Consider the following 24161-nt stretch of genomic DNA (forward strand, 5'->3'; position numbering starts at 1 on the left):
TTACTTGTGTTTCTCCCGAGACTAAACTGTTCCAGCAGCGGAGATTAAGGAAAGTCGCTCTTGTCTTGTCCGGTTCCTGTCGGTGAACGGATGTGCGTGTGTCTTGTCTATCGCTTGGGTGTGTGTAAAATTAGCAGGCAAATCCTTTAATCTTCTTTGGCTCTTTTGTGGAGAGCTCTAGAGCTCTGGGGTTTATGCAGAGAGAGGTGGGTGGGAATATTCTCCTTCCCCTCCACACAGCAACAGCGTTGGACACACACATATACTAGTCAAACACGCAAGCTTCGCCCAGACAGGCGTGCGGACACCTTTCTCTCTCTCTCTCTCTCACACAGTCACACACTCTTCTGCATCGTATGCATTCACACACTTAACCATGCTCAACACATGTTCCTCTGGTGTATACCCACCCACCCACCCACCAAACATGATTTTTTTTTTCCCCCTTTTTCTTTCCACGAGTATTATGTCAGCAGTGACATTAAGAAAAACCATTAGCTGCTCTGTAAACAGCAGCTAAAAGCCTGCTTGGATTTGTGTCATTAGTGGAGAGAATGCGAGCTGAGGAGAGAGTGTGGTGAGAGAATAAAACCTCCACTCATCTCAGCTCGTGAGCCCTTCTCTCCTCTGCATGGAGAGAGCTGCGTCTCGGCCACGCTTTATATTAACCTAATACCCCCAATACTCCAAGCTTTATTGAGCTGCTCTTGTAGTCTGATGTAACTGATGGCCTTCTGTGGCTGTATATGCAGAGAAAAGCTGGTTTTAGTTACAGCACCAGTAAAATTAAAAAGGTAATACGCTCTCCCGCTTTGTAACGGTGGTCATGGTATACTGGGAGTTTTGCGCACAAACGAAGGCCGAGTGGTTAAGGAAGAAAGGAAGTCCTGTAAGGCTTGTTAAACCAGAGACACTTGGTTTGTCTCTCTCTTCACACCGGAACAGTGGACGGATGGTAGTTTTAAAAGGACGTCAAATTAGGCCTGATTGATGCTGAGGATAAAGTCGTTGGGCAACACTGCTATACGTTATGTGGATATTTGAAAATCTAAAAAAAACAAAAAACAAAACATCAATAAAGAAACCCAGATGAACTATTCCCTACTCGAACAGTGGAAAGTGTCTTAATATAGCAATAATAGAGGTGTGTACTTCAACTGCTATATGCAATATATCAACATATGTTATATACACACCCAGGGAACCCCTGTTTTTGGGGTACGCAAAGCCATTTACATCAAATATTTAATGTTTACTGGATTTTATGAATGATTTGTCAAAACTTTACTTGTTCGATGACTTGCTGCAAAGGCCAATGCTGCAATGATTAATAAATGTCATTGTTCAGTCTGCTGTGAAATGCATTAATCACAAACTTCTGTAACTAATAAAAGAAGTCGATGCCACTTTGATAAGGATGTTAAGGAAAGTTGGAGATAAGTGATTCACATGATGAATGAGCTCATAATCTTTATGTGGTATATCAATGGCCAGTTGCTGAAATAATTCAATATTTGGTGAATTTTGAATGTACAGAATCGTTGATTGATGTTTGTTGGATGTAATAATGACATGTGTTTAGTGAAGTTGGTGTTTTAAATGCCACACTCCCTGCTTTCTCCATCACTGCCGTAACGGAACTTGACACACTGTTTCAGGCTCTTTTTGCTGTGTGTGCGTGGACTAAAGGTTGAAGGTTTACAGTGCAGAGCAGCAACAGGTTACAACACATACTTGATCTACCTACCTACTTACCTACCTAATTACATACCTATTAACTTACCCATTTACCTACTAACCTACCCATATACCTACCTACCTACCTACCTAATTACATACCTACTAACTTACCCATTTACCTACATACCCACATACCTACCTACCACCTACCTACCTGCTAACCTACCCATATACCTACCTAACTAATTACATACATACTAACTTACCCATTTACCTACATACCCACATACCTACCTACCTACTAACCTACCCATATACCTACCTGCCTACTAACCTACCCATATATCTACCTACATACCTGCCTACTAACCTACCCATAAACCTACATACATACCCAGGTACCTACCTACTAACCTATTTATTTACCTACTAACCTACCCATATACCTACCTATCTACTAACCTACCCATAACCCTACCTACTAGCCTACCCATTTACCTACTCAACTACCCATAACCCTACCTACCTACATACCTATGTACTTACCTACCTGCATATCTACCTGTCTACTTACCTGTATACCAAACCTACTTACTTACTGACCTACATACATACCTACCTGCATATGTACCTGCATACATTCCTACTTAACTACGTACACATGTCTACCTGTACAACTACCTACTGACCTATGTACATGCACACACACACACGTCTACCTGTACAACTACCTACTGACCTACGCACACGTGCACACACACACACGTCTACCTGTACAACTACCTACTGACCTACGCACACGTGCGCACACACATGCACATGTACACACATGCGTTTACCTGCACACCTACCTACTGACCTACGTACACACACACGTCTACCTGTACAACTACCTACTGACCTACGTACACGCACACGCGCGCGCGCGCGCACACACACACATGTCTACCTGCACACCTACCTACTGACCTACGTGTACACACACACACACACACACACACACACACACACACGTCTACCTGCACACCTACCTACTGACCTACGTGTATATATATACACACACACACACACACACACACACACACACACGTCTACCTGCACACCTACCTACTGACCTACGTGTATACACACACACACACACACACGTCTACCTGCACACCTACCTACTGACCTACGTGTATACACACACACACACGTCTGCCTGCACACCTACCTACTGACCTACGTGTATACACACACACACACACATGTCTACCTGCACACCTACCTACTGACCTACGTGTATACACACACACACACACACACGTCTACCTGCACACCTACCTACTGACCTACGTGTATACACACACACACACGTCTGCCTGCACACCTACCTACTGACCTACGTGTATACACACACACACACGTCTGCCTGCACACCTACCTACTGACCTACGTGTATACACACACACACACACACACACACATGTCTACCTGCACACCTACCTACTGACCTACGTGTATACACACACACACACACATGTCTACCTGCACACCTACCTACTGACCTACGTGTATACACACACACACGTCTACCTGCACACCTACCTACTGACCTATGTGTATACACACACACACACACACACACACACACACACGTCTACCTGCACACCTCTTCACTAGTGGACATGTTTTGCCTTCCTTGTTACTCTTCTGTTGTATCTTCCCCCCCCCCCCCCCCATGCCAACAATTACTCACTATTTGTTTACTGTCATTCCTGCACCAGCAGTGTAATGTGCTGCCTCGTTTAAAATTCATTTGCAGGCACAAGTTTATTTGCTAAAACTGCTATTGTAGCCACACTCTGTCTCCCCGCTTTGCGTAGAAGGATTGATAATAGGCATGTTTCTTCCTCATCTGCTTAAGGGCTGCAGTGAGGGAAGGAAAGAGAAAACGATGGGAAAGGTGATGAGCTTGCTGTTCTTTCTTTTCTTTTCCTGGTTTTTTGTTTGTTTTTGTATGTGTGTGCCTTTGCACACGTTTGTACGTATACGTTTCACATACTTGATAAGAACACGATGACCTAATATCCGGGGGGGGGTTAAAGGTTTCCGTTTGGAAAAGGGTTTCGCAGGCTTGTCACAAAATGCCAGAGGGAGGAAGATGTAGTGTAAGAGAGAGGGAGAGAGAGGGAGGTGTACTGCGAGGGAGAGAGAGAGAGAGGTGTACTGTGAGGGAGAGAGAGAGAGAGGTGTACTGTGAGGGAGAGAGAGAGAGAGGTGTACTGTGAGGGAGAGAGAGAGAGAGGTGTACTGTGAGGGAGAGAGAGAGAGGTGTACTGTGAGGGAGAGAGAGAGAGAGGTGTACTGTGAGGGAGAGAGAGAGAGGTGTACTGTGAGGGAGAGAGAGAGAGAGGTACTGTGAGGGAGAGAGAGAGGGGTGTACTATGAGGGAGAGAGAGAGAGGGGTGTACTATGAGGGAGAGAGAGAGGTACTGTGAGGGAGAGGGAGAGAGAGAGAGGTGTACTATGAGGGAGAGAGAGAGAGGTGTACTGTGAGGGGGAGAGAGAGAGAGAGAGAGAGAGGTGTACTGTGAGGGAGAGAGAGAGAGAGGTACTGTGAGGGAGAGAGAGAGAGGTGTACTGTGAGGGAGAGAGAGAGAGAGGTGTACTGTGAGGGAGAGAGAGAGAGGTGTACTGTGAGGGAGAGAGAGAGAGAGGTGTACTGTGAGGGAGAGAGAGAGAGGTGTACTGTGAGGGAGAGAGAGAGAGGTGTACTGTGAGGGAGAGAGAGAGAGGTGTACTGTGAGGGAGAGAGAGAGAGGTGTACTGTGAGGGAGAGAGAGAGAGGTGTACTGTGAGGGGGAGAGAGAGAGAGAGGTAATACGAGGGAGAGAGAGAGAGGTACTATGAGGGAGAGAGAGAGAGAGGTACTATGAGGGAGAGAGAGAGAGGTACTATGAGGGAGAGAGAGAGAGGTACTATGAGGGAGAGAGAGAGAGAGGTGTACTGTGAGGGAGAGGGAGAGAGAGAGGTAATACGAGGGGGAGAGAGAGAGGTACTATGAGGGAGAGAGAGAGAGAGGTACTATGAGGGAGAGAGAGAGAGGTACTATGAGGGAGAGAGAGAGAGAGGTACTGTGAGGGAGAGAGAGAGAGAGGTACTATGAGGGAGAGAGAGAGAGAGGTACTATGAGGGAGAGAGAGAGAGAGGTACTATGAGGGAGAGAGAGAGAGAGGTGTACTGTGAGGGAGAGAGAGAGAGAGGTGTACTGTGAGGGAGAGAGAGAGAGAGGTACTGTGAGGGAGAGAGAGAGAGAGGTACTATGAGGGAGAGAGAGAGAGAGGTGTACTGTGAGGGAGAGAGAGAGAGAGGTGTACTGTGAGGGAGAGAGAGAGAGAGGTACTGTGAGGGAGAGAGAGAGAGAGGTACTATGAGGGAGAGAGAGAGAGAGGTGTACTGTGAGGGAGAGAGAGAGAGGTACTGTGAGGTAGGTACTGTGACACAGGTACTGTGAGCTGATAAATGAACTGAAGCAGCAACACCTTGCCAGTCCTCAGGGCTTCAAACAGCAACCATGTGTCATTACTCCCGTTTTAGGAGGCCATATGTTGTGCTTGAATATTTTTCTGTAATTGAGAGCACTCAGCACACCTAGTGCTAGCTTCATTTATGGACAGGAATGTTTTGACATAATTTGTTTTGGAATTATAGCCCTTTTAAAATTTTTATTTTTTGTGGGAAAAAATATTTGCCTTTAGCTGCTTTTAGGTATTGGCTTCTGACTTGTGTATCTGCATAGATTTGTCTAGCTAAGCACACCAAATTAGCCTACAGCTGTAGCTTGACTTGATCTATCATTTATGTAGTTGAAACATGAAACTTTTGGCTTGCATGGGCTTTAAAGAGCATAGCCAGTAAACTGCTTATGAGAGAAATGCCAACTTTTAAATATTTAGTGCTGTTCTGAGATGTTTAGCTCATTATGGTTTTTAAGGCACTAGTTTTCAAAGCAGGAATTGTGTGAATTTTGGAGGGTCACAGAAAGGTTGTAGAAATGGTACACATTCCTGAATTTTTAATAACATTTCTTTATATAATAAGTACTCACAGCTATCATGTAGTATAAGTTCCAGATATCAACAGGGAAAAAATTCTGACGATTGGAAGCAGCCTGCCTTATCTGTGAAGCATAGTAGAAGTATTTCATTACCAGCGTTTCAGAGATCTTTAAAATCACAGCACTGTAATGACTATAGGCAAGCAAGCTTGTATTTAAATGGATCTTTTTCAAATGTAGAGAAAGGAAAAGAAATGAATACGTTCTCAAATACCAAGAACAGGTACTGTTCTGATTTTCAACATAATGAGACCAGGAGGAGTCGCATAAAATCGGATTTGTGCAGAGCTTGTGTGAGGCAACGGCAGATGACATGCAGGTGATGGGGAGTGGTGAATAGACGTGTGCGTGTGTTTGTGGGGCGGGGGGGTGTTTATTGTGCGTTGAGCTCTGCGAAGGCACTTGTTCCCACAGTGATTTTCTGTTACAAGAACCAATCTGTACAAATACTTTGGCATTATTGACACACAGACGTGAGGCGACAGCCACCGCACCAAGTCGCCAGGCATAAATATGCTTTTCATCATGGTAATTATTACTTTTCCCCCTTCACTGGTGCTAGTTAGCCCTTTCGTTTCCACAGATGGTTTAATCTGCCTTTAATGTGAACTTCCGTGCCGAGTGGAAAAGACGAGGGAGATGGGGACCGCCGTTAAGCTGTTCACGCCGCTCAAACCCTAACCTTAAGAAGGCTGCTGAACAGAGGGGCTCATTGCAGAGTCCAGGGTAAGCTCTCTGAAGGCCTGTCGCTTTTATGTCTACAGATGGTGCTGGTGCTACCAGATGTTTTGCCTGTGATCTGTGGCCATGACCTTACAGCACTGTATGTGCACCCGGTACGCGCCTGTTCTTTCTCTCTCCCACAGTGGTTTGCCATTTGAGCGAAACCTTTACAGAAACGTGGACGTGCATGCCACGCTCTGATATTAAGAGCTTTTGTGCATATGCATGCATATGTAAGAGGTGTCGAACGTGAACCGTTAGTGTTCGCCAAGAGAAGAGTCTCTCCGTGGTCGGTTGGTCAAGAGTTTGGCTAAGTTGCACTAATGTTGTGGTGTGATTAATTCTCTCTTGATCTTTGCTCCTGAAACACTGGAGGCTGTCCCCCAGGTCTGCCTGTCATGTAGCCCATCAGTCATTCCCTTTCAATCAATGTTTATTTCATCTTTCATTCCCTTTAGCAGTGCTCTGACAGCCCCAACATCTACAGATGTATCATGTGGAGAGAGTGAGAGAGTGAGGGGGCCAGTCAGAAGATGGTGAGGGAGAGAGAGAAAATTGAATAAAGTGACATTTTCCCAGATCATGAGGCCTTTCGTGTTTCTGTGCCACTTAAGGCTCTACTGGATAATTACGCATTGTGTAATTAATTTCAGGTATTTCTTTGATATGGTATCTTTTCCATGCCATATTTTCTCACTGGAATGTTTGTATGCATTTGCAATGTTTGTTGCCTTATTGGACAAACTTTCTGGCAAATTGCACGTGTGACGAGCCCGTATTCAGAGGAGGGATAGTGTGTTGATATCTTCAGGCATGTGACACCCACACCCACCTGTGGGGCCCTTCCCACCGACCCCTGACCACACTGATGTACATTTGCAGTGGTGTGCTCTCTGCCCTGATGTGAGGCTGTGATAACACCTCCCGCCTGCGGAGACCTAACTGATTAACCAGTGACCCCTGGCCTCCTCTGGTACCAATCATCGTAGCTGTCTAATGTGCAGAAAGCAAGTACGGAGAGCTGGTTTGCTAAATGTTGAGATTTAATTAGCTGATAAGCACCTGACTGGCATGGTGGTGTGTACGAGTAGATGTTTTAGTAATTACCACCCACATTCTCTGCTTAATTATTTCCTGTGTTTGATGCGTCTCCCAGCAGACTTCACATCACTGCTGTTTAATGCTCATTTGCATTCGGTTTTCCAAGTGGTTCACGCCATCACTTAGCCCTCAGCAGCTTTTTCTAATAAACCACAATCGGGATTTTCGGAAAATATTCCTGATATGGAATATAAAAAAAATACAATAAAAGGTACTGGGCATCATGTAGACACTTACTTTTCAGATGCTTTGAATGGTGTTTTCACTGAGTTAGATGCCATCGTGAGGACTCCTCTCTTCAGGCATCGATTTGAACTCTGCTTGGCATGTTAAACAGATTAAAAATGACAAAAGGTTACACACCACCGATTTGATTAGGATCGGTAAATTGCTAGTCTTGCTAGATTCCTTACATTCTGCTGTCCTGACTCCCTAAACCTGCACGTTCGTGAAGCATGAGAGGGTGTTCATGTTTACCGGAGCCTCTAGACCTGCACACGCTCCTCATGCCCCAGCATGTGTGCAGCTGTCATGTTGCAGCAGAAATCAGTTAACCCTGTGCACTCTGCCTCACTCTGCTGTGTGTATGGTTTAAATGCACTCGTTGTCTTGCTTCAGGGGTCTGTATATCATGGCTTATTTAGGCTTGTGGACCTGCTGCGTTCAGCGTGAGTGCACACACACACACACACACACACACACACACACACACACACACACTCTCTTGAGTGTGTGTGTAATCTGTGTGGCGTGGTGTATCTCTTTGAATAATGAATGTGCAAGGCTGGTTTTGACAGTCTGGGAATAAATCCTGATGAACAGATCAATACTGCATATCTTAATCTTGGCAGTTTTTGTGTACACACACACACACACACACACACACACACACACACACACACACACACACTCACACACGCATATACACACACAGCTTTCATAGACTCCCTGCCTTCCGTACAGATGCCTGTACGGTTTCCTTCTCCTTGTTGGAACAAAAGCAGAAGAGGATTGAAGGCATGAGTGAGCAGGGCTGCAGAGGTCTACTGATGGGCCGATGAATAATGCAGCACACCTGTGTTGTCATGCAGCGTGTTTTAGACACGTGTTGCCTAGAATATTTAGAATGGTGCATTAAAACTTTATGAAAGCTGTAGACCTAAGGTTGGGCAATGTGGTGATGTCTATTTTTATTGTGGTAACTTGCATCACTATGAACTTTCTGAACATGCTGTGGAGCACATTGGGGAGAGAGATTTATAGGGGGTCTGTAAGCAACCACCAGTGGTTTCAAACTGTCAAATAAAGGTGCATTATCTTACTTGTTTACTTATTTACCTGCTATCTATCTATTTCTCTTTATCTGTTTTTTTTTTATTTATTGCCTACTGGTGTATTATTTTTTAACGGGGCACTGCTGTTTTGTGAGCGCATTGTTCATTAACACACTCAACATGTGTGAAGAATTGCTTCTAAACTCTGAAGGTGTCTGATTTTTGCCTATATTTGGTCTCAGGAACATCGCTGAGTGTCCAGCAGTAGTCTGTACACTCAGGGGGATCCACTTTCCTGTACTATACATAATGACATACGAGTGTACTGGAACCAAAAACTATGGGTGATGGAGAAAATTTAGGAAACACATTTGGATTCAGCATGCAAAGTTGTGAAATAAATAAGTATTGTGTTTGCAGGAAGCCAAATCATTGTTGATCAGTGTTACTGGTGCATATAAATATATATTTATACCTAAGAACTATATATATATATATATATATATATATATATATATATATATATATATATATATAAATAATAATTTTTTATTTTTATTTATATTTATATATATATATATATATATATAAATAATAATTTTTTATTTTTATTATATCTATCTATATATCTATCTATCTCTATCTCTCTCTCTCTCTCTCTCTCTATATATATATATATATATATATATATATATATATATATATATATATATATATATATATATAGATAGATAGATAGATAGATAGATAGATAGATATAATTATTATATGCCTAAAAACAAAATGACCATTCGAGTTCTAATAAGTCGGAAAATGTTTGGGTGTGTGTTTGGTGACCGTGCAGGTAGTGTTCGCTGACGGTGTACGTTACGACCTGCTGCGTGGGCCAGAACTGAGCCAGTAACGATGTACAATGTGAAGTCGATTCTTACTTTTTTAAACATTTGTATTGCACGTATCGTTTCTCCCCCAGCAGACTCCCCTGCGTAGCGCGGCGAGTAAAAGACGTGTTTGTCCGTGTGGAAACCTGTCGTTAAACGCTTCTGTGTACAGCATGAACCATCCTGCTCGCTGCTGTTAGACTGAGAATAAGAGAAAGATTTCCTGCCATCATGCTAAGCGACTGCAATTAGACTGTTAGACTTTCTTTTCCGAGGATTGATTCTTACTGAACATCCGTAAATCAATTCTTGCTAATCCTCATTTTTAGAATACTTAACATTTAATAACAGACAACAACAAAAAAGCTTGTAATTGTTTTCTTATTCTTTCTCACAGGTTTTGTTTTGTTGACGTTTCCTTCTCTTCTAGTTTTCCACTCTCTGCTTGTGCTCTCTCTTCTCCCTCTGCTCTCTCCAACTTCTCACTGAACTGATCAGAAGACTTGTCTCCCTCCAGTAAGTGTGTGTGTGTGTGGGGGGGGGGGGGGGGGGACTGCTATGCTATTTCAGTCGTTTGTGGTTAGTGACCTCTACCCCTTAACGTTAAGCCCTTTGCTTCGTTGATGTTAACTTGATGACATTACCGTCTGCACCAAACAAGCGTTTTACTGGGGACTTCTGGACAGCTTCAGTAACTGCTGCCAGGAGCCGAGCGTGCTTACGCTGCCCTCCCCAGTGCTGTCTTCGTCTTTCTAGGAGGAGACAGGTCCAACTGAAGCACGATCTAGTCCTCTAGTGGGCAGGAGGCGGGGTGGGAGTGTGAATGAGTTTATCTGTGTTCGGGTGCTAGTGAGACTCGCTCTTTTCTTGTAAATAAACCCTGTGTTTTATCCTTAATTGTGTTCGTGTGTTAGTGAGATTAGCTCTTTTCTTGTAAATTAACCCTGTGTTTTAACCTTAATTGTGTTTGTGTGTTAGTGAGATTAGCTCTTTTTGCTGTAGATTAACCCTGTAATTTATCCTTAATTGTCTTTGTGTGCTAGTGAGATTAGCCCTTTCGCTGCAGATTAACCTTGTGTTTTATACTTAATTATGTTTTTGTGCTAGTGAGATTAGATCTTTTTTTTTTCTTGTAGATTAACCCTGTGCTTCATCCCTCGCTCACAGGCCGGCTTGTTGCCAGGCAGGATAATTATCGCACAAGACAATTACACACCCGCCTCCTGGGACCAACGTTTTGTTCTTTTAATCTGATGCTTTTAATAATTAAAGTTCTGCTAAAATGACCTTTTCCCCCCCTTCCATCGCTCTTCCACTCAGTGTTTGATCTTTCATGTCTGTCTGTCTTTTTCTTTGTGTCAGGCTCAGTGTCGGTAGGCCGTGTGTGCTTCTGTGCCTCCTGCCGTCTGAGTTCCAGACCCTTTCGCCTGTCCGCTTTTTAATTTTTTGGCCTAAGAATTAATGCATTTGGCCTAAGAATTAATGCATTTGGCCTAAGAATTAATGCATTTGGCCTAAGAATTCGTGTGATGCACTGCATATTGTGTGTGTGTGTGTGTGTGTGTCTTGTATGTCTTCCACATGACATGGTGTCATAATACAGATGACCTGATCATGTGACTCAGACTTTGAACATGGGACATTTTATTGACATGAAAACAGATTTCAGACTATATTTGCAATTTTCCTTTCAGACTCTCCTAGACAAAAATGAGTCATGAACCTTGATCCTATTAACTCTGCCAAGGTGTCATGGGTTTCTTTCCTTTTTCGAACTGCTCCTTTTATGTCACCCTAATCCCATATGTCCAGCGCTGGATGGGTGAAGTTGGCTAACTTAGCTTTGTGGTATCATGGTGGTGTGTGAGTGGCAGTAGGTCCTAGTATTTCTACAAAACACTCTAGCAATTAGAGCCTAATCTCTGATTGGCCCTGTCATCTCACTGCCTGATGAATTAAAGCTTGTATTGATTCAGGAATGCCAGTAATTGACTGTCACCACCAGCACTGTTAGTACTGGGAAGAAAACAGCTTAGTTCTGGTTACAATAAGATGTGTTAATGAGGGACACCAGCCCCTGCAGATCAGTCCTGTGTCACAGTTTATTTTTTGATTAACAGAGACATTGACAACAAAATGACACCCTCCCCAGTGAAGAGGGCGGAGATTTGGAGGAGCACCTGAGACGTGACCCAGACTTGAGCACAAAGCCTCATTTTTAACAGCTTCTCCAGTATTCATATTCATATTTAACAGCTTTTCCTGTGTGTGTGTGTGTGTGTGTGTGTGTGTGTGTGTGTGTGTCAGTACAAACCTGTGTGTGCATCCCCTGTGCCAGTGTTTGTGTGAGCGCTTACCTCATTCAACTCATTTTCTCTCTAATCTCATTCTCCATAGCTGTCTCGCCAGTTACCAATCCCCTTATGGCCCCCCTGTGACCATGGAGAATACACGCACTCTCCGTCTTCCCACATACACACAAACCAAATGTCATAGCGCACGCGCACACACACACACACATACACACACTCTCCCAGCATGCTAAGTTCCAGTCCCTGGGCACATATGTTTACAGGATGTCATCATCTGACCCAGGGAGGTCAACACATCAGTCACCCCATGAGTCTTCATTAAGAAGACCACAGTTCCTACGTGGCTGTTCTGTTCAATTATTCATAATGTTTAGTGTGTTTCTGGAGGAGTTGAGTTAAGCTGTAAGTTTGTTCCCCCCCCGCCCCTCCAATTGCCACTGGTAGTACAGGTAACCCCGTGGCTGAGATTTAATGGATTTCAGTTTAAATATGTCATTTGTCTGCATTAACCACCTTGAAATCTCTCTTGCACTGTTGGCTTACCAAGTTTGCCCCTTGTTTTGATCTAGAAAGAGTTGATTTTGTATCTCTGCCATCTTGGACATATATGTTTGCTGTGCATGTTTTGTGTGTGTGTACACCATTTACTAAAGCGTGTGCCGGTTTGTGGATCTGTCTGTGCAGGTCGGCAAGAGGAACAGGAGCTAGATGAGAAGCGATCAGTCAAGAAGAGAATCAAAGAGCTGAAACTTCTGGACCAGAAGATGGCGCAGAACCTGTGTGAGTACGCCAGTGTGTGCCCACTGCCGCTCAATGGCAGCCCCAGCCGTAGCGCTCTCATGCTGAACGTTTTCTCACACTGTCACATACTAGCTGCCGTCCTTTTACAGCTGCTCACATGACATACGTTTACATGTTGAAATCAACAGCCTGACATTCAGGCCTTCTGTGAGATTAAAACCAGGTGTAGGCACCTGCATGTGTCAACTGCCATTATCCTACCTGTCAGTACCTCAGATTATTACCCCACATCAGTACCTCACCTGTCTGTACTCTGCTTGTTTATAGTTGGCCTGTCTCTCCCATCCTGTCGGTCCTGCAGTCCTGCTCTTTCACGTCTCTCCTCTTTCACGTCTCTCTCACGTGCTGTGCAGTCTTCTGGCTCTTGCTTCCTTTCTTCTGTCTCATCAAAGAAGTAGATCCAGAACCGAGTGGAGTGAGGGAGCCAGGGGCGGGGCTTCTGTGCACCACGTATGCGTGAGAGTCACGGAAAGACAAAGATTTATTCTGGGACTATGTTCCACACTATTAAAATTCCACTTGTTCTTAAAGTCAAGCTTGTAATGAATTTGCCAGGGATTTGTTGGAGATGCACAGTCTGCTCCGGTAGGAGGGATGGGTCTTACTGGTTCTGGAGGATGTGTAGAGTGGTGGAGGGTCACGACACACCACCGTGCTACTGCGCGCATAACCTGTACACACACCGCCGCGTTCACAGCCCCTGCTGTACCATCAGAGGGTTAGAACTGAATGGCTGCCATGTGTGTGTGTGTGTGTGAGAGAGACACGGAGAGTTCACTGATTTTTTTTTTCCTGTTCATTAGGTTTAAGTTGGCAGCTTTGTGACCTTTCGTTCTTACATTAAAGCAAAATGGAAGTAATCAGCCAAAGCTGACATGATAAATTAAGCAGATAATGGAAGACGGGGTGGAGGAGGATGGGGTTACTTTAAACTGGGGGCGTGTAGGCTACGAGCCTTTGGGATATACAACCAGGATGTTCCAGGTGCATAAAAGCTCTCGCTCGCCTGCTCTCTCTCTCTCTCTCTCTCTCTCAGCCATATTCCTGGGTTCGTTCCGCATGCCTTATGAAGAAATCAGGAGAATAATTGTGGAGGTCGATGAGGAGCAGCTAACAGAATCCATGATTCAGGTAACAACATCTTGTAACTCCGCTATCTTGGTTTTAAAGCATGCTTCTATCCCAAACCATCCCCTACCACTGAGTATTTTGAGTTTTGGTTGCTTAGCAAAGATATTTAAACAAACAGTCAATGATATATGAGTTGGCTTTGTTCTGTCTGGTTTGAGGGACTCTGTAGCACCAGCTGTGTTGACCAGATGGAGTAGGACTTTCTGACCTTCCTCTTAACCCCCCCCCCCACACAAAACTCCCTGCTCCTAACCTGACTGTACGATTTTCACTCGACACCAAACCATGTCTTCCTCGTTTCCTTTATCTCTCTGAAACGACAGAGAGGAAGAGCACAGACAGGCCACGTGGGTTGCGGGAATGTTCAGGAATCCTTTCCTGGGCCGTGCAGGTTGAACTGTGCTTCATGTCCCGGCGGAGTTTCCATTCTTCTGCGTTCAATCACCTCAGCTGTGCTGCCTCACAGAGGAATGTGCCTAATGAGATGTATTAAAGGCTCATGTATCTTTCTTTTTCTTCTTTGTGCTTCACACATCCAGACCACATCCAACCTCACGCTCATGGGCTTTAGGTCACGAGCTCGTTAGTATTCGAGGACGTTTTCAAGCACCTGTCGCCTTTTTTAGCTCTCTTTCCCTACACTTTTCAATGGGCATGAGAGCAAATATTCCTCTCACCACCTCTGCAGCACCGAGCGTAAAGGTGACATCTATAACGATCGAACCCCAATTCACACTTTTGATTTGACTTGTTTGATATGTCAGGGGGTTGTGATATGTAAACTGGGTTCTGCCCTTTCAGAACCAGAGGGTTTTTCTCAGCAAACTGGTTGAGCTGGTTTGAATAGGCAGCTCTGTAAATATTAGGAGTGAGAACTCCAGAGAAGTTGGACCTCTCGTAGCCTGCCTTCTGCAAATTAAACAAACAGGCCTGCGTTGAACCCCCGTCGATAGGCTGGTTATTAAAAGTGAATTTATATTGCAGCTATCAACATTAGTAGCTGGGCGTTATGGATTTCCTCTGCATGAGATGACAGATAATTGTGGGCATGTTGATATATGAGATTCGGAGGGGATTATTCTCTCTAAATGAGAGTGGACTGCACAATGATGAACCATATATCTGTCCTTTAATGAACACATTGGAGGGTGAATGAAGGGGAATGGGAGGAATTACTTGGCCGAATGCACGAGTGTAGAGTTTACACACCGCGTCGAACATCGCCAGGGACCTTTTCCAGGCCTTTGTTTTTGTTGGCACCGCCTCTTCGCATCAAGGCCAGGAGGGCCTGTTTATGTTTTTTAAAAAATGTTTTAATGGCTTTGATTGGCTGTCAGCTGTCACGTCCCTCTTCAGTACTGCCTTAGTGGTGAGTCTGCCCCACCTTCAGTCGTGATGGTTGTGTTGAGTCCAGGTCAGCGTTGCTATCACATTGGCATAGGTCACATTGGTCCCGTTGGAAGGGGTAGAAGAACGCCAGGTGCCGTTGGAAGGGGTAGAAGAACGCCAAGTGCCGTTGGAAGGGTAAAACACCACCAGGGCACATTGGAAGGGGTAGAAGAACGCCAGGTGCCGTTGGAAGGGGTAGAAGAACGCCAGGTGCCGTTGGAAGGGGAAAACACCACCAGGGCACATTGGAAGGGGTAGAAGAACGCCAGGTCCCGTCGTAAGGGTAAAACACCACCAGGTCTCGTTGTAAGAGGTAGAAGAACGCCAGGTCCCGTCGTAAGGGTAAAACACCACCAGGTCCCGTTGTAAGAGGTAGAAGAACGCCAGGTCCCGTCGTAAGGGGAAAACACCACCAGGGCACATTGGAAGGGGTAGAAGAACGCCAGGTGCCGTTGTAAGGGGAAAACACCACCAGGGCACATTGGAAGGGGTAGAAGAACGCCAGGTCCCGTCGTAAGGGTAAAACACCACCAGGTCTCGTTGTAAGAGGTAGAAGAACGGCAGGTCCCGTCGTAAGTGTAAAACACCACCAGGTCCCGTTGTAAGGGGTAGAAGAACGCCAGGTCCCGTCGTAAGGGGAAAACACCACCAGGTCCCGTTGTAAGGGGTAGAAGAACGCCAGGTCCCGTCGTAACGGTAGACGCTGATGGTGAACTCAAAGCACAGTCCCATGCCAGCACAAAACAGTGTAATGATAATGACACACTCTAGTCTTCTACTGCAGATTAGAAATGTACTGAAACATCGTTGAATTTTGATTCTGCTTTTCCACAATGTTGCATTGATACTTTATACCAGTGTATCAATATTTATATATTTATTTAAACTTTATTTTTTGTTGACCTGTGTATTTATCATTGTTGTAGTTTAATGTGATTGACCTTCCACACAGAGCCTATAGATGGCACTAGTTACCAAAGACAAATGCTTAGGTTTCTTCTTTTGTGTCTGTGTTTTTTTGTTGTCCATTTGTGATTTCATGATGCATGGTGATATGAAGACCATCCCGAGCGTCCATCAATACCCAGTGCTTTGTCTTTCAGCTGACCACCATCACGTGTCACTTAATTTCAGCTGGCTGCTGCTTTGCCATCTGGACTTCACGTCCACTTGTAAAACCTTTTAGTTTTTTGAGGTTTTACAGCGCTGGCCAGTATGCGTACTGTTAAGAGTGAAGTCTCTTAAGACTTGCTTAATTGGTTTGTTTGGCTATGCCATGCATTGTAATAGAAGCCTCTATAGACTGTGCTAAAAGTTTTAAAAAACACATATTGATATATTTTCACTCCTACTAGAAACTGATGGAGGCATACGGTGTAGCCCATGTTTTCACATTTTATCTAGAAAGTTTAATAAACAGTGTATCATGTTTTTTAGGTGATATGCTCTCTGTCTCGGTCTCTCTCTCACTCTCACACACACTCTCTCTCTCTCTCTCTCTCTCTCTCTCTCTCTCTCTCTCTCTCTCTCTCTCAGAGTCTGGTGAAGCACCTTCCAGATCAGAAACAGCTGAACGAACTGGCCAAGTACAAGAACGAGTACGCCAGCCTTTGTGAACCTGAGCAGTTCGGAGTTGTGGTAAGTACACACCCAGAGATCATTACACTCACTCACAATCTCAGAGACTGGAACCCTAACCCTTTCCTCAAATTCGCTTCAAATCAGACAGTTTAAACGTGGTTTGTCTGATATGCCCTGAACGCAATACCACTTTCGTTTGTGCAGGCCAGCAGAGTGAATATAGCATTATGGGATGCGTGATTCTACAGCACGTCTTCTGTTCTTTAACGATCCCACCTAATGTACTCCTCCCGTGTTCATGCCACTTTATAACCAGTCAGTTTCTGCTTTGGTAAATGTCCGTTTAGAAGACCAGCCTCTCTTGAGCAAGGTACTTTGTGTGTGAAGGGGGGCATGAAGTGTGTGTGGTACTTAAAGCTTTTATGTTCAAATATATAGTGTGAGGCTTTCCTGGAGAATTTCCCATGCGCGTTAGCAGGTGTAAATGCGAGCTGGATGAGTGCCCCCTGTGTCTCTGTTGGGTCCTGTTGAGTTTTTCACTCTCCTTATGCTACAGCTCCAAAGGGCATAATGTGCAGTGGAAAGACTTGTGGGACATGCACCTTACATTTTCTAATTACCTCATGCTCGCACACTCTAAAATGTGAGCAAATGGGTTGACTCCACAGCCTGGCTTGTCAAATGGTATTACAGGTGTAGTAATGCAAGTTTAAAAACACACACCCACCTACCCCTTATTGTGTAACTTGGGGGTAAGAGTTACTGGTTAACCACAGTGAAGTAGGCTCGTTCTCTCTCTCTCTCTCTACCGATTTGTCTCTAGTCTAACCTTGCACTCCTCTGACATAAAGACAGATTGCCAATCAGATTCCTTTGCTGCTCAGTCATGTATCAGGAGCTTTGCCATTTTTAGCAGTTCACTACACTGGTCCATCAACGAGTAATTACGGCCTGTACTTAAGTGTGTGTGCACTTGTCTTTGCATGTTTGCATATGTGTATGAAGTTTGCTCAGCTGGAAAGTACTGCGTATGTATTTGTGGGGAGTGAAGGGGACCTTGGGAAGTGTAGTGATGTAATGAAGAGGGACAATGATCTACAGAGTTTTGTGTGTGTGTGTGTATTTCTGTGAATGCAATGTTTTGCTGAAAGTGTTGCTTTGGTTAATATTTTAATAGACACAGGTATAGCTCTCTCTTTGGCGAGGCAGGTTGTAAGCATGTAATGAATATCTGATGTGATAACATCAGGTCATTTTCCCTGTCTTGCATGCGCTCACACAACCCCCCCCCCCCCCGCAGTCTCACCACTTTCCCTCTATACACAGCGGAACACGGAGTACCACTATTGGGAAGCTGCTGGGATCAGTGCCACATTACATCTGTGGTCAGATGCCAAACTACAAAGATGCTGACCAAAACCATTGAGTTCCCATTATAAATAGAAGGTCAGGTCTGTGTCTGGACTACTAAGGGCGGAGCTAGTGAACTTTGAATAAGAACAAGTTCTTTAAAATTAAAATCACACTTGATGAGTACATTAAGCATATGATTAAACAATGACAAATATAGTTCCATTTGAATTTAAAAAGCTGGCAAATTAAAAGCAATTTATTTGTGAACAGATTGTGTGTGTGTATAAATATATTTGCTGTTTAAATAGAACATGTAATTTAATATAATTAGAATGGCTTTTAACTGAGGACTCATTATTTTTTTATCTTGTAAAACACTGTGCTAATTGTCACTGTTTTTATTTTCATTGTCAGCAGTTCAGCTATAACAAATCCATTAATTATTCATTCATTCATTTATTCATTCATTCATTCAGCACATAGTGTTTCCTGTTGGCTAGTGTCTGGATTACAGTGTTACCTCCATGCTAGTGTCTGGATTACAGTGTTATCTGTAGGGATGTGTACTAAAATTTGGTACCAATATGGCACTTGTTCCCACATGCTCTGTTTGCTGGACTGAATCGCCACACAGATTTCGGTGCTCATTTTGATGTCATGTCAAATTTACTGATGCGTCTGATGAGACATGGGACACACTTTAAAGCAGAACCATGTTTGATGGATGTTGATGCCAAACACCTCTGTGGGCAGAGTGGCCGTCCCTGGCCCAGACAATGGGGAGACAGTTGTATATGTATTGTTCAAATTTGCCTTATTAAAAAATCAGCATTCCTCTTTTTAAAAAACAAATGAAAGGTTTAGGCACTGTTTAGTCACCGGCATTTGTTTTAAAATGATTATAGCACTGGTATCTGAAAAAACTAATTCTCTGTGTGCTAGTGTCTGGAGTACAGTGTTACCTGCATTCTGCTGTATGGTAGATGCTAGTGATACTGGACCTATAGCAAAGTGTGTGTGTGTGTGTGTGTGTGTGTGTGTGTGTGTGTGTGTGTGTGTGTGTGTGTTGTTGGTTGGTTGGTTTGTAGCAGGCTTAGGAGTGATGATAAACATAATGAAGCTCTAATAACTGTGTTAATAGCTGTTCTGGCCTGCAACTAGTAGCAAAACTTCACTGAACATAAATATATGTTAGAGGTATCTATATATTTTATTCATTTTGTGTAATTTTTTTCAAGGAAATTATTTTGTTTAACTTACATTTAGCAGATTCAACATTAAATTCCAATTAATTGATTATTTAGAATTTCATGCTTGGTGTCAACAAATGTTATTTGATATTGTAGCTAAATAGAATTTTGACTGTAGTTTGGTGCCAAAGGAGCACACATGGCGAGGGCAGAGTGGTGGAGGGCACACTACGTCTGTGCTTACGGTACAGATGGCTGCGTGCTGATCCAAAGATGATAGCAAGAGCCCCCCCCCTTTACATTTATTTTTACATTTCAGTTGTAATATCTCATGTAAAACATCTAACCACAGAGTTCACGTGCACTTCTATTGTGAGACGCCAAGCGGAGATGTGATCTGTCATTTCTCGTCACATAGAAAAAGTCCATGCAACCCTGGCCACTGACACACTGAACCTGCTGTGAGAGGGAGCCAGGCGGAGAGCATGCTTCTGTTGCCCTAGCAACCAGTAATCAGGTCTGGTTATACAAGGTGTGTGTTCTGTGTTCGCAGGTGAACAGCGAAGACCATTTGAATCGTGGACACACACACACACACACACACACACACAAAACAACAACAGAAAAAAAAGGAAGCCATACAATAGACACAAGATATGAAGCAGAAGTGTGTGTGTGTGTGTGTGTGTGTGTGTGTGTGTGTGTGTGTGAGAGAGAGAGAAACTACTCTTTAAGGCTCTTCTCTTTAACGAGTCTTCTAACCAACTTTCTACACTAGAGAGTGCCCAGGGTCTGCCGAGGCGCTCTGAGTGCCGTGTGGTGCTGTGTGAAATGATGATTTGGCTGTATGATGAGGCCCTGCTCTGTTGCGTGGACCCCACAGGGCCTCCCAGGTGACAGGCTCCTCGCAGCTCCTCGCCTCCTCGCAGTTGCAGCGGAATTTCAGTTTTGACATGCTTATGCAAATGTCACTCCTTTTTTTTTTTGTTCCTTGTAGACCTTTGGGGTATTGGGTTTTTAGGTTTTAGCAAATTCCCTGTGCAAATCTGCAACAGGGACGAATGGAATGGTTTTAATTGGGGGGGCATAAGAACAGTGACCTCTACAGTGACAAATGTCTTATTTCAGTAGTTGGGATGTTTTTAATAGTGTGCCAAGTTCATTTAATATTTCGCTTGACCAGGAGATGTTTTTTGTACCCACATTTGATTAATAGTTGATGTTCTCTGTCAATAATTGCGTATAGCAGCACAGACACACTATGCCGGCCTTTTGTTGAGCTCATGTATCAGCTTACACACTGAAGGCACTCTCATATACTCTTCCGTGTAGCTCCTTTTTTGGGTGCTAATCCTCCTCAAACGTTTATGGTTGCAAGTCATTTGGATTGGAGTCTGTTTCAGTGCAGATTAGATGCTGTCTGACACAGAGAGGATGTTTGTAGCAATGTTTCCACACATAAATTAGACATTTATCTCTGCTCTTCCTGCGGTTGCACTGGGTTCATTTCTTGCAGAGTTTTCGACGCTTATCTGTCTCCATAAACTATGTTTTGTTCTGTGCTCTCTTGTCTTTGTGTGTGTGTCTGTGGGTGTGTATGTGTGCACTGGAATTTGGCTTTTTTAAAACCTGTACATTTATTTTATTATTACTTTTGTTTTGGTCTTGTCTTAACTAGGCTGAGCAGCAGGATCAACTCCCCAGAATCTGGAATAGACGATTTCATTAGAGGGGTGGGGGTGTGGGTATGTGGGTTTTGTGTTGTGTGCTTTGTGTTTACTTGTTGTGGTTCAGAAACACAGAAGACAATAATATCTGACTGGGGGGAAGCTCTAGACATATTAATCATTCTTCTTTATTGAGTTACTTATCTACAAGCTGGATGCACTATTGCCAATCTATTTTCATTGTAAAGAATTAGGCCCTGACTCCTTACCATACGCACACACGCAAGCGAGATATAGTAAGCTGAGGGATCTCCAATAAACCCATAATATATCACCTGCTCTTGGAAGGGCTGTCATTGGTCTGTATATCTCTCAGGCGCACATATTGCGCTCACATCATATAATTGTGCCCTCTGAGAACGTGCCCCTCTCCCTCCCAGTGGCCTTGGGCCGATCCGGCGGAACTGCCACCCCTCCACAGCCCATGTCTTTACAACGCAATATTTCCCAATTTGCCTTAACTGCGTAACGGCTGTAATTTGACGCCACCTATTGTGAGTGCCCCCTAGGTACCCCCCATCCCATCCCCAACCCAGCCTAACCCTCCAAACACACGCTCACGCACCAATTAACTTCGGCAGAAGGAGCGCAGATCACATCATTGCCAACATCCGCTACTATTGCCTAGCAACACAAAACCCTCGGCCTTCCCTTACATAAATAGCTTTTAAAATGCCAGACCAAAAAGCAGTCGGCAAATTGCAAAAGTCTGAAAGTAATTTCAAACAGTCAGGAGGGAGACGGAAAGTGGAATTTCTCAACGCAGAGGTTGAATAAAGAAGTTCGGTTGGGGTTCTCTCTTTCTCTCTCTCTCTCTCTCTCTCTCTCTCTCTCTCTGTCCAGCTCTCTGTCTATATTATGTTTTTAGTTTGGGTTTATCGGTGGGGTATGGTGTGTGATGCTACATCTCTCCACACTGCTGTACTCAAACATAGCTGGGGACAGGCTCTCTGTCATGTTACTGTATAGCTTATATATTCTATCTCTGCCTGTTCTGTGCTGGGTGTAATGCAGCCTGATCTTTAGCTGATACTGACCATGTGTTCATTCTTCTTATTTATCTTCCTGCCTCTGCATTTGCCCCCAATTTCACCCCTTACACTCTCCCCCGCTCTCCCCCCCTCCTCTTCCTCCCCCTCTGCCTCCCCCTCTTCTTCTCCTGCCCCATGCTGCAGATGAGTGGTGTGAAGAGACTCCGGCCCCGGTTAAACTCCATCCTGTTCAGGCTGCAGTTTGAGGAGCAGGCAAGCCATCTGCGTCTTGAAATGCTGGGGGTGAAGGCGGCCTGTGAGGAGGTGATGAGGAGCAAGGCCTTCAGCAGGCTCCTGGAGATCGTTCTCCTCATTGGCAACTACATGAACGCAGGCTCCCGCAACGCCCAGTCCTACGGCTTTGACCTCAGCTCCCTCTGCAAGGTGGGTTGGGTGTGTGTGTGTGTGTGCGCGCGCACGTGTACCACATGGCCATTGTGAGCGTCTCCTCTGATGTCTCTCGGAGTGAAGTGTGAGATGGAGGCATGTTCTTCAAGGCCTGGGCCATGGCGTACAGCTCTTGCAAGGCTGGAGACTGCTGGGTGGTAACCTGCCCTACTCTTTACCCTTCACACCACGTCCTGCTCGGACACCTACCTCGCCACTTCCACCCACTTTCGGCCGTGCCCTGTATCCGGGGGGACCGGCACTGGCAGGGCGGGACTTCATTTGAGTTACCCCGTCAGGCACGAGAGGGCACACCTGCTGTGTCTGCAGGTCTCTGTCACACCCGCAGAGCCCAAAACAGACTTTTCCACATGATCCAGGACACAAGGCTGCGGGAGATTATGTAATTCTGATGAGTTTTTGTGAACGCGTGGGCATGTGTTTGCTCTGCGGCACTCTAGACTGCAACGTTCCCTTCCCCTCCGGCCATTAAGGTTCGTATAAACGTTAGGAGGAAGGAAGAGGTGAGGAAAAAAGGTGAGTGAGTGAGTCAGGAGGTGAGGGAGCGAGATGGTTTTGTTCTCAGTACTCTTTCAGGCGTATTGTCCCTGTGTGTAACCTCCAGTCAGCGGTGTGAAACGTGGTGGAGATGTTAACCTGTGAAAGCTTTTTAGGCAGGTGTTGCTGGTGTTAGACCTTTTTGGGCGGGGGGGTGTTGGGAAGATGCAAAAAACAAAATGTGAATTTAATTACCACTCCAAACGAGCTGGATTGTCTAGGTATTCATGGCAACCCACTGCTCATTCTGCAGTTTCTCTCTCTCACTCTCTCTCTCTCCCCCTGCTCCTGTTTTGGCCTGTCTTGGTTCTTTTCTAAAAGGGCCATTATAGCATTAGGGTTGAGTAGCTAGGCCAGGCTTCTCTTTAACTGATAATGAAATGCCTTTCTGCTCATCAAGTCCCCTATAGCAGCCAACAAAGGAGCTGCACCCAGACAAACATGCCCTCCTTCTGGACTTTATTAGCAGCGAGGCGTCTGAGCTGCCGGAGGTTATGCCTGCATCATACTGGTAGTGCTCAGAGGGACAGAGAGAGAGAGAGAGACAGAGACAGAGACAGACACACACACACTTTGGTAAAGACTCGACTGACCAGAGTCTCCCAGTCCATGTTATGTATCGCTCAGCCATTTAGCTGTAGTGTTGTGGTGTCTCTGTCTTTCTCGCCAGTGTTTCTGTATAGTTCTCCTCAGTGATGTGTGTGCGTGTCTGTCTGTGCGTATGTGTATATCCTGTCATACGTGTATCTCGTCTGGTGTCTGTCTGATCTTCAAAGTGGGCACTTGATTTGCTCGCTGGCCTGTGCTGTGCTGCCTTTCCCTGTGATCTCGTTCTCTGAAGGAAACATTAAGTGCTCTCCTTGACATGCTCTCTCTGAGGTGTTTGTGTTTCTTGCTCTAATTTTAAAAAGCCCTCTGTTGTAGAAGGCCCACAAGGTCACGA

At 44.7% G+C, this 24161-nt stretch overlaps 1 protein-coding gene across 1 annotated transcript in view; it reads left to right on the top strand.

Moving 5' to 3' along the window:
• The window catches only part of diaph3 (diaphanous-related formin 3), a 251367-nt gene that overhangs the window by 132960 nt on the left and 94246 nt on the right, over nucleotides 1–24161 (top strand). Inside the window, exons 18-21 of the mRNA XM_035523093.1 lie at nucleotides 12755–12850; nucleotides 13908–14002; nucleotides 16928–17029; nucleotides 22418–22657. Of these exons, the coding sequence (XP_035378986.1) occupies nucleotides 12755–12850; nucleotides 13908–14002; nucleotides 16928–17029; nucleotides 22418–22657 (533 nt within the window). The remainder of the gene's footprint in view (nucleotides 1–12754; nucleotides 12851–13907; nucleotides 14003–16927; nucleotides 17030–22417; nucleotides 22658–24161) is intronic.

Source organism: Electrophorus electricus, chromosome 26 (assembly GCF_013358815.1).
Source record: "Electrophorus electricus isolate fEleEle1 chromosome 26, fEleEle1.pri, whole genome shotgun sequence".
NCBI lineage: Eukaryota > Metazoa > Chordata > Actinopteri > Gymnotiformes > Gymnotidae > Electrophorus > Electrophorus electricus.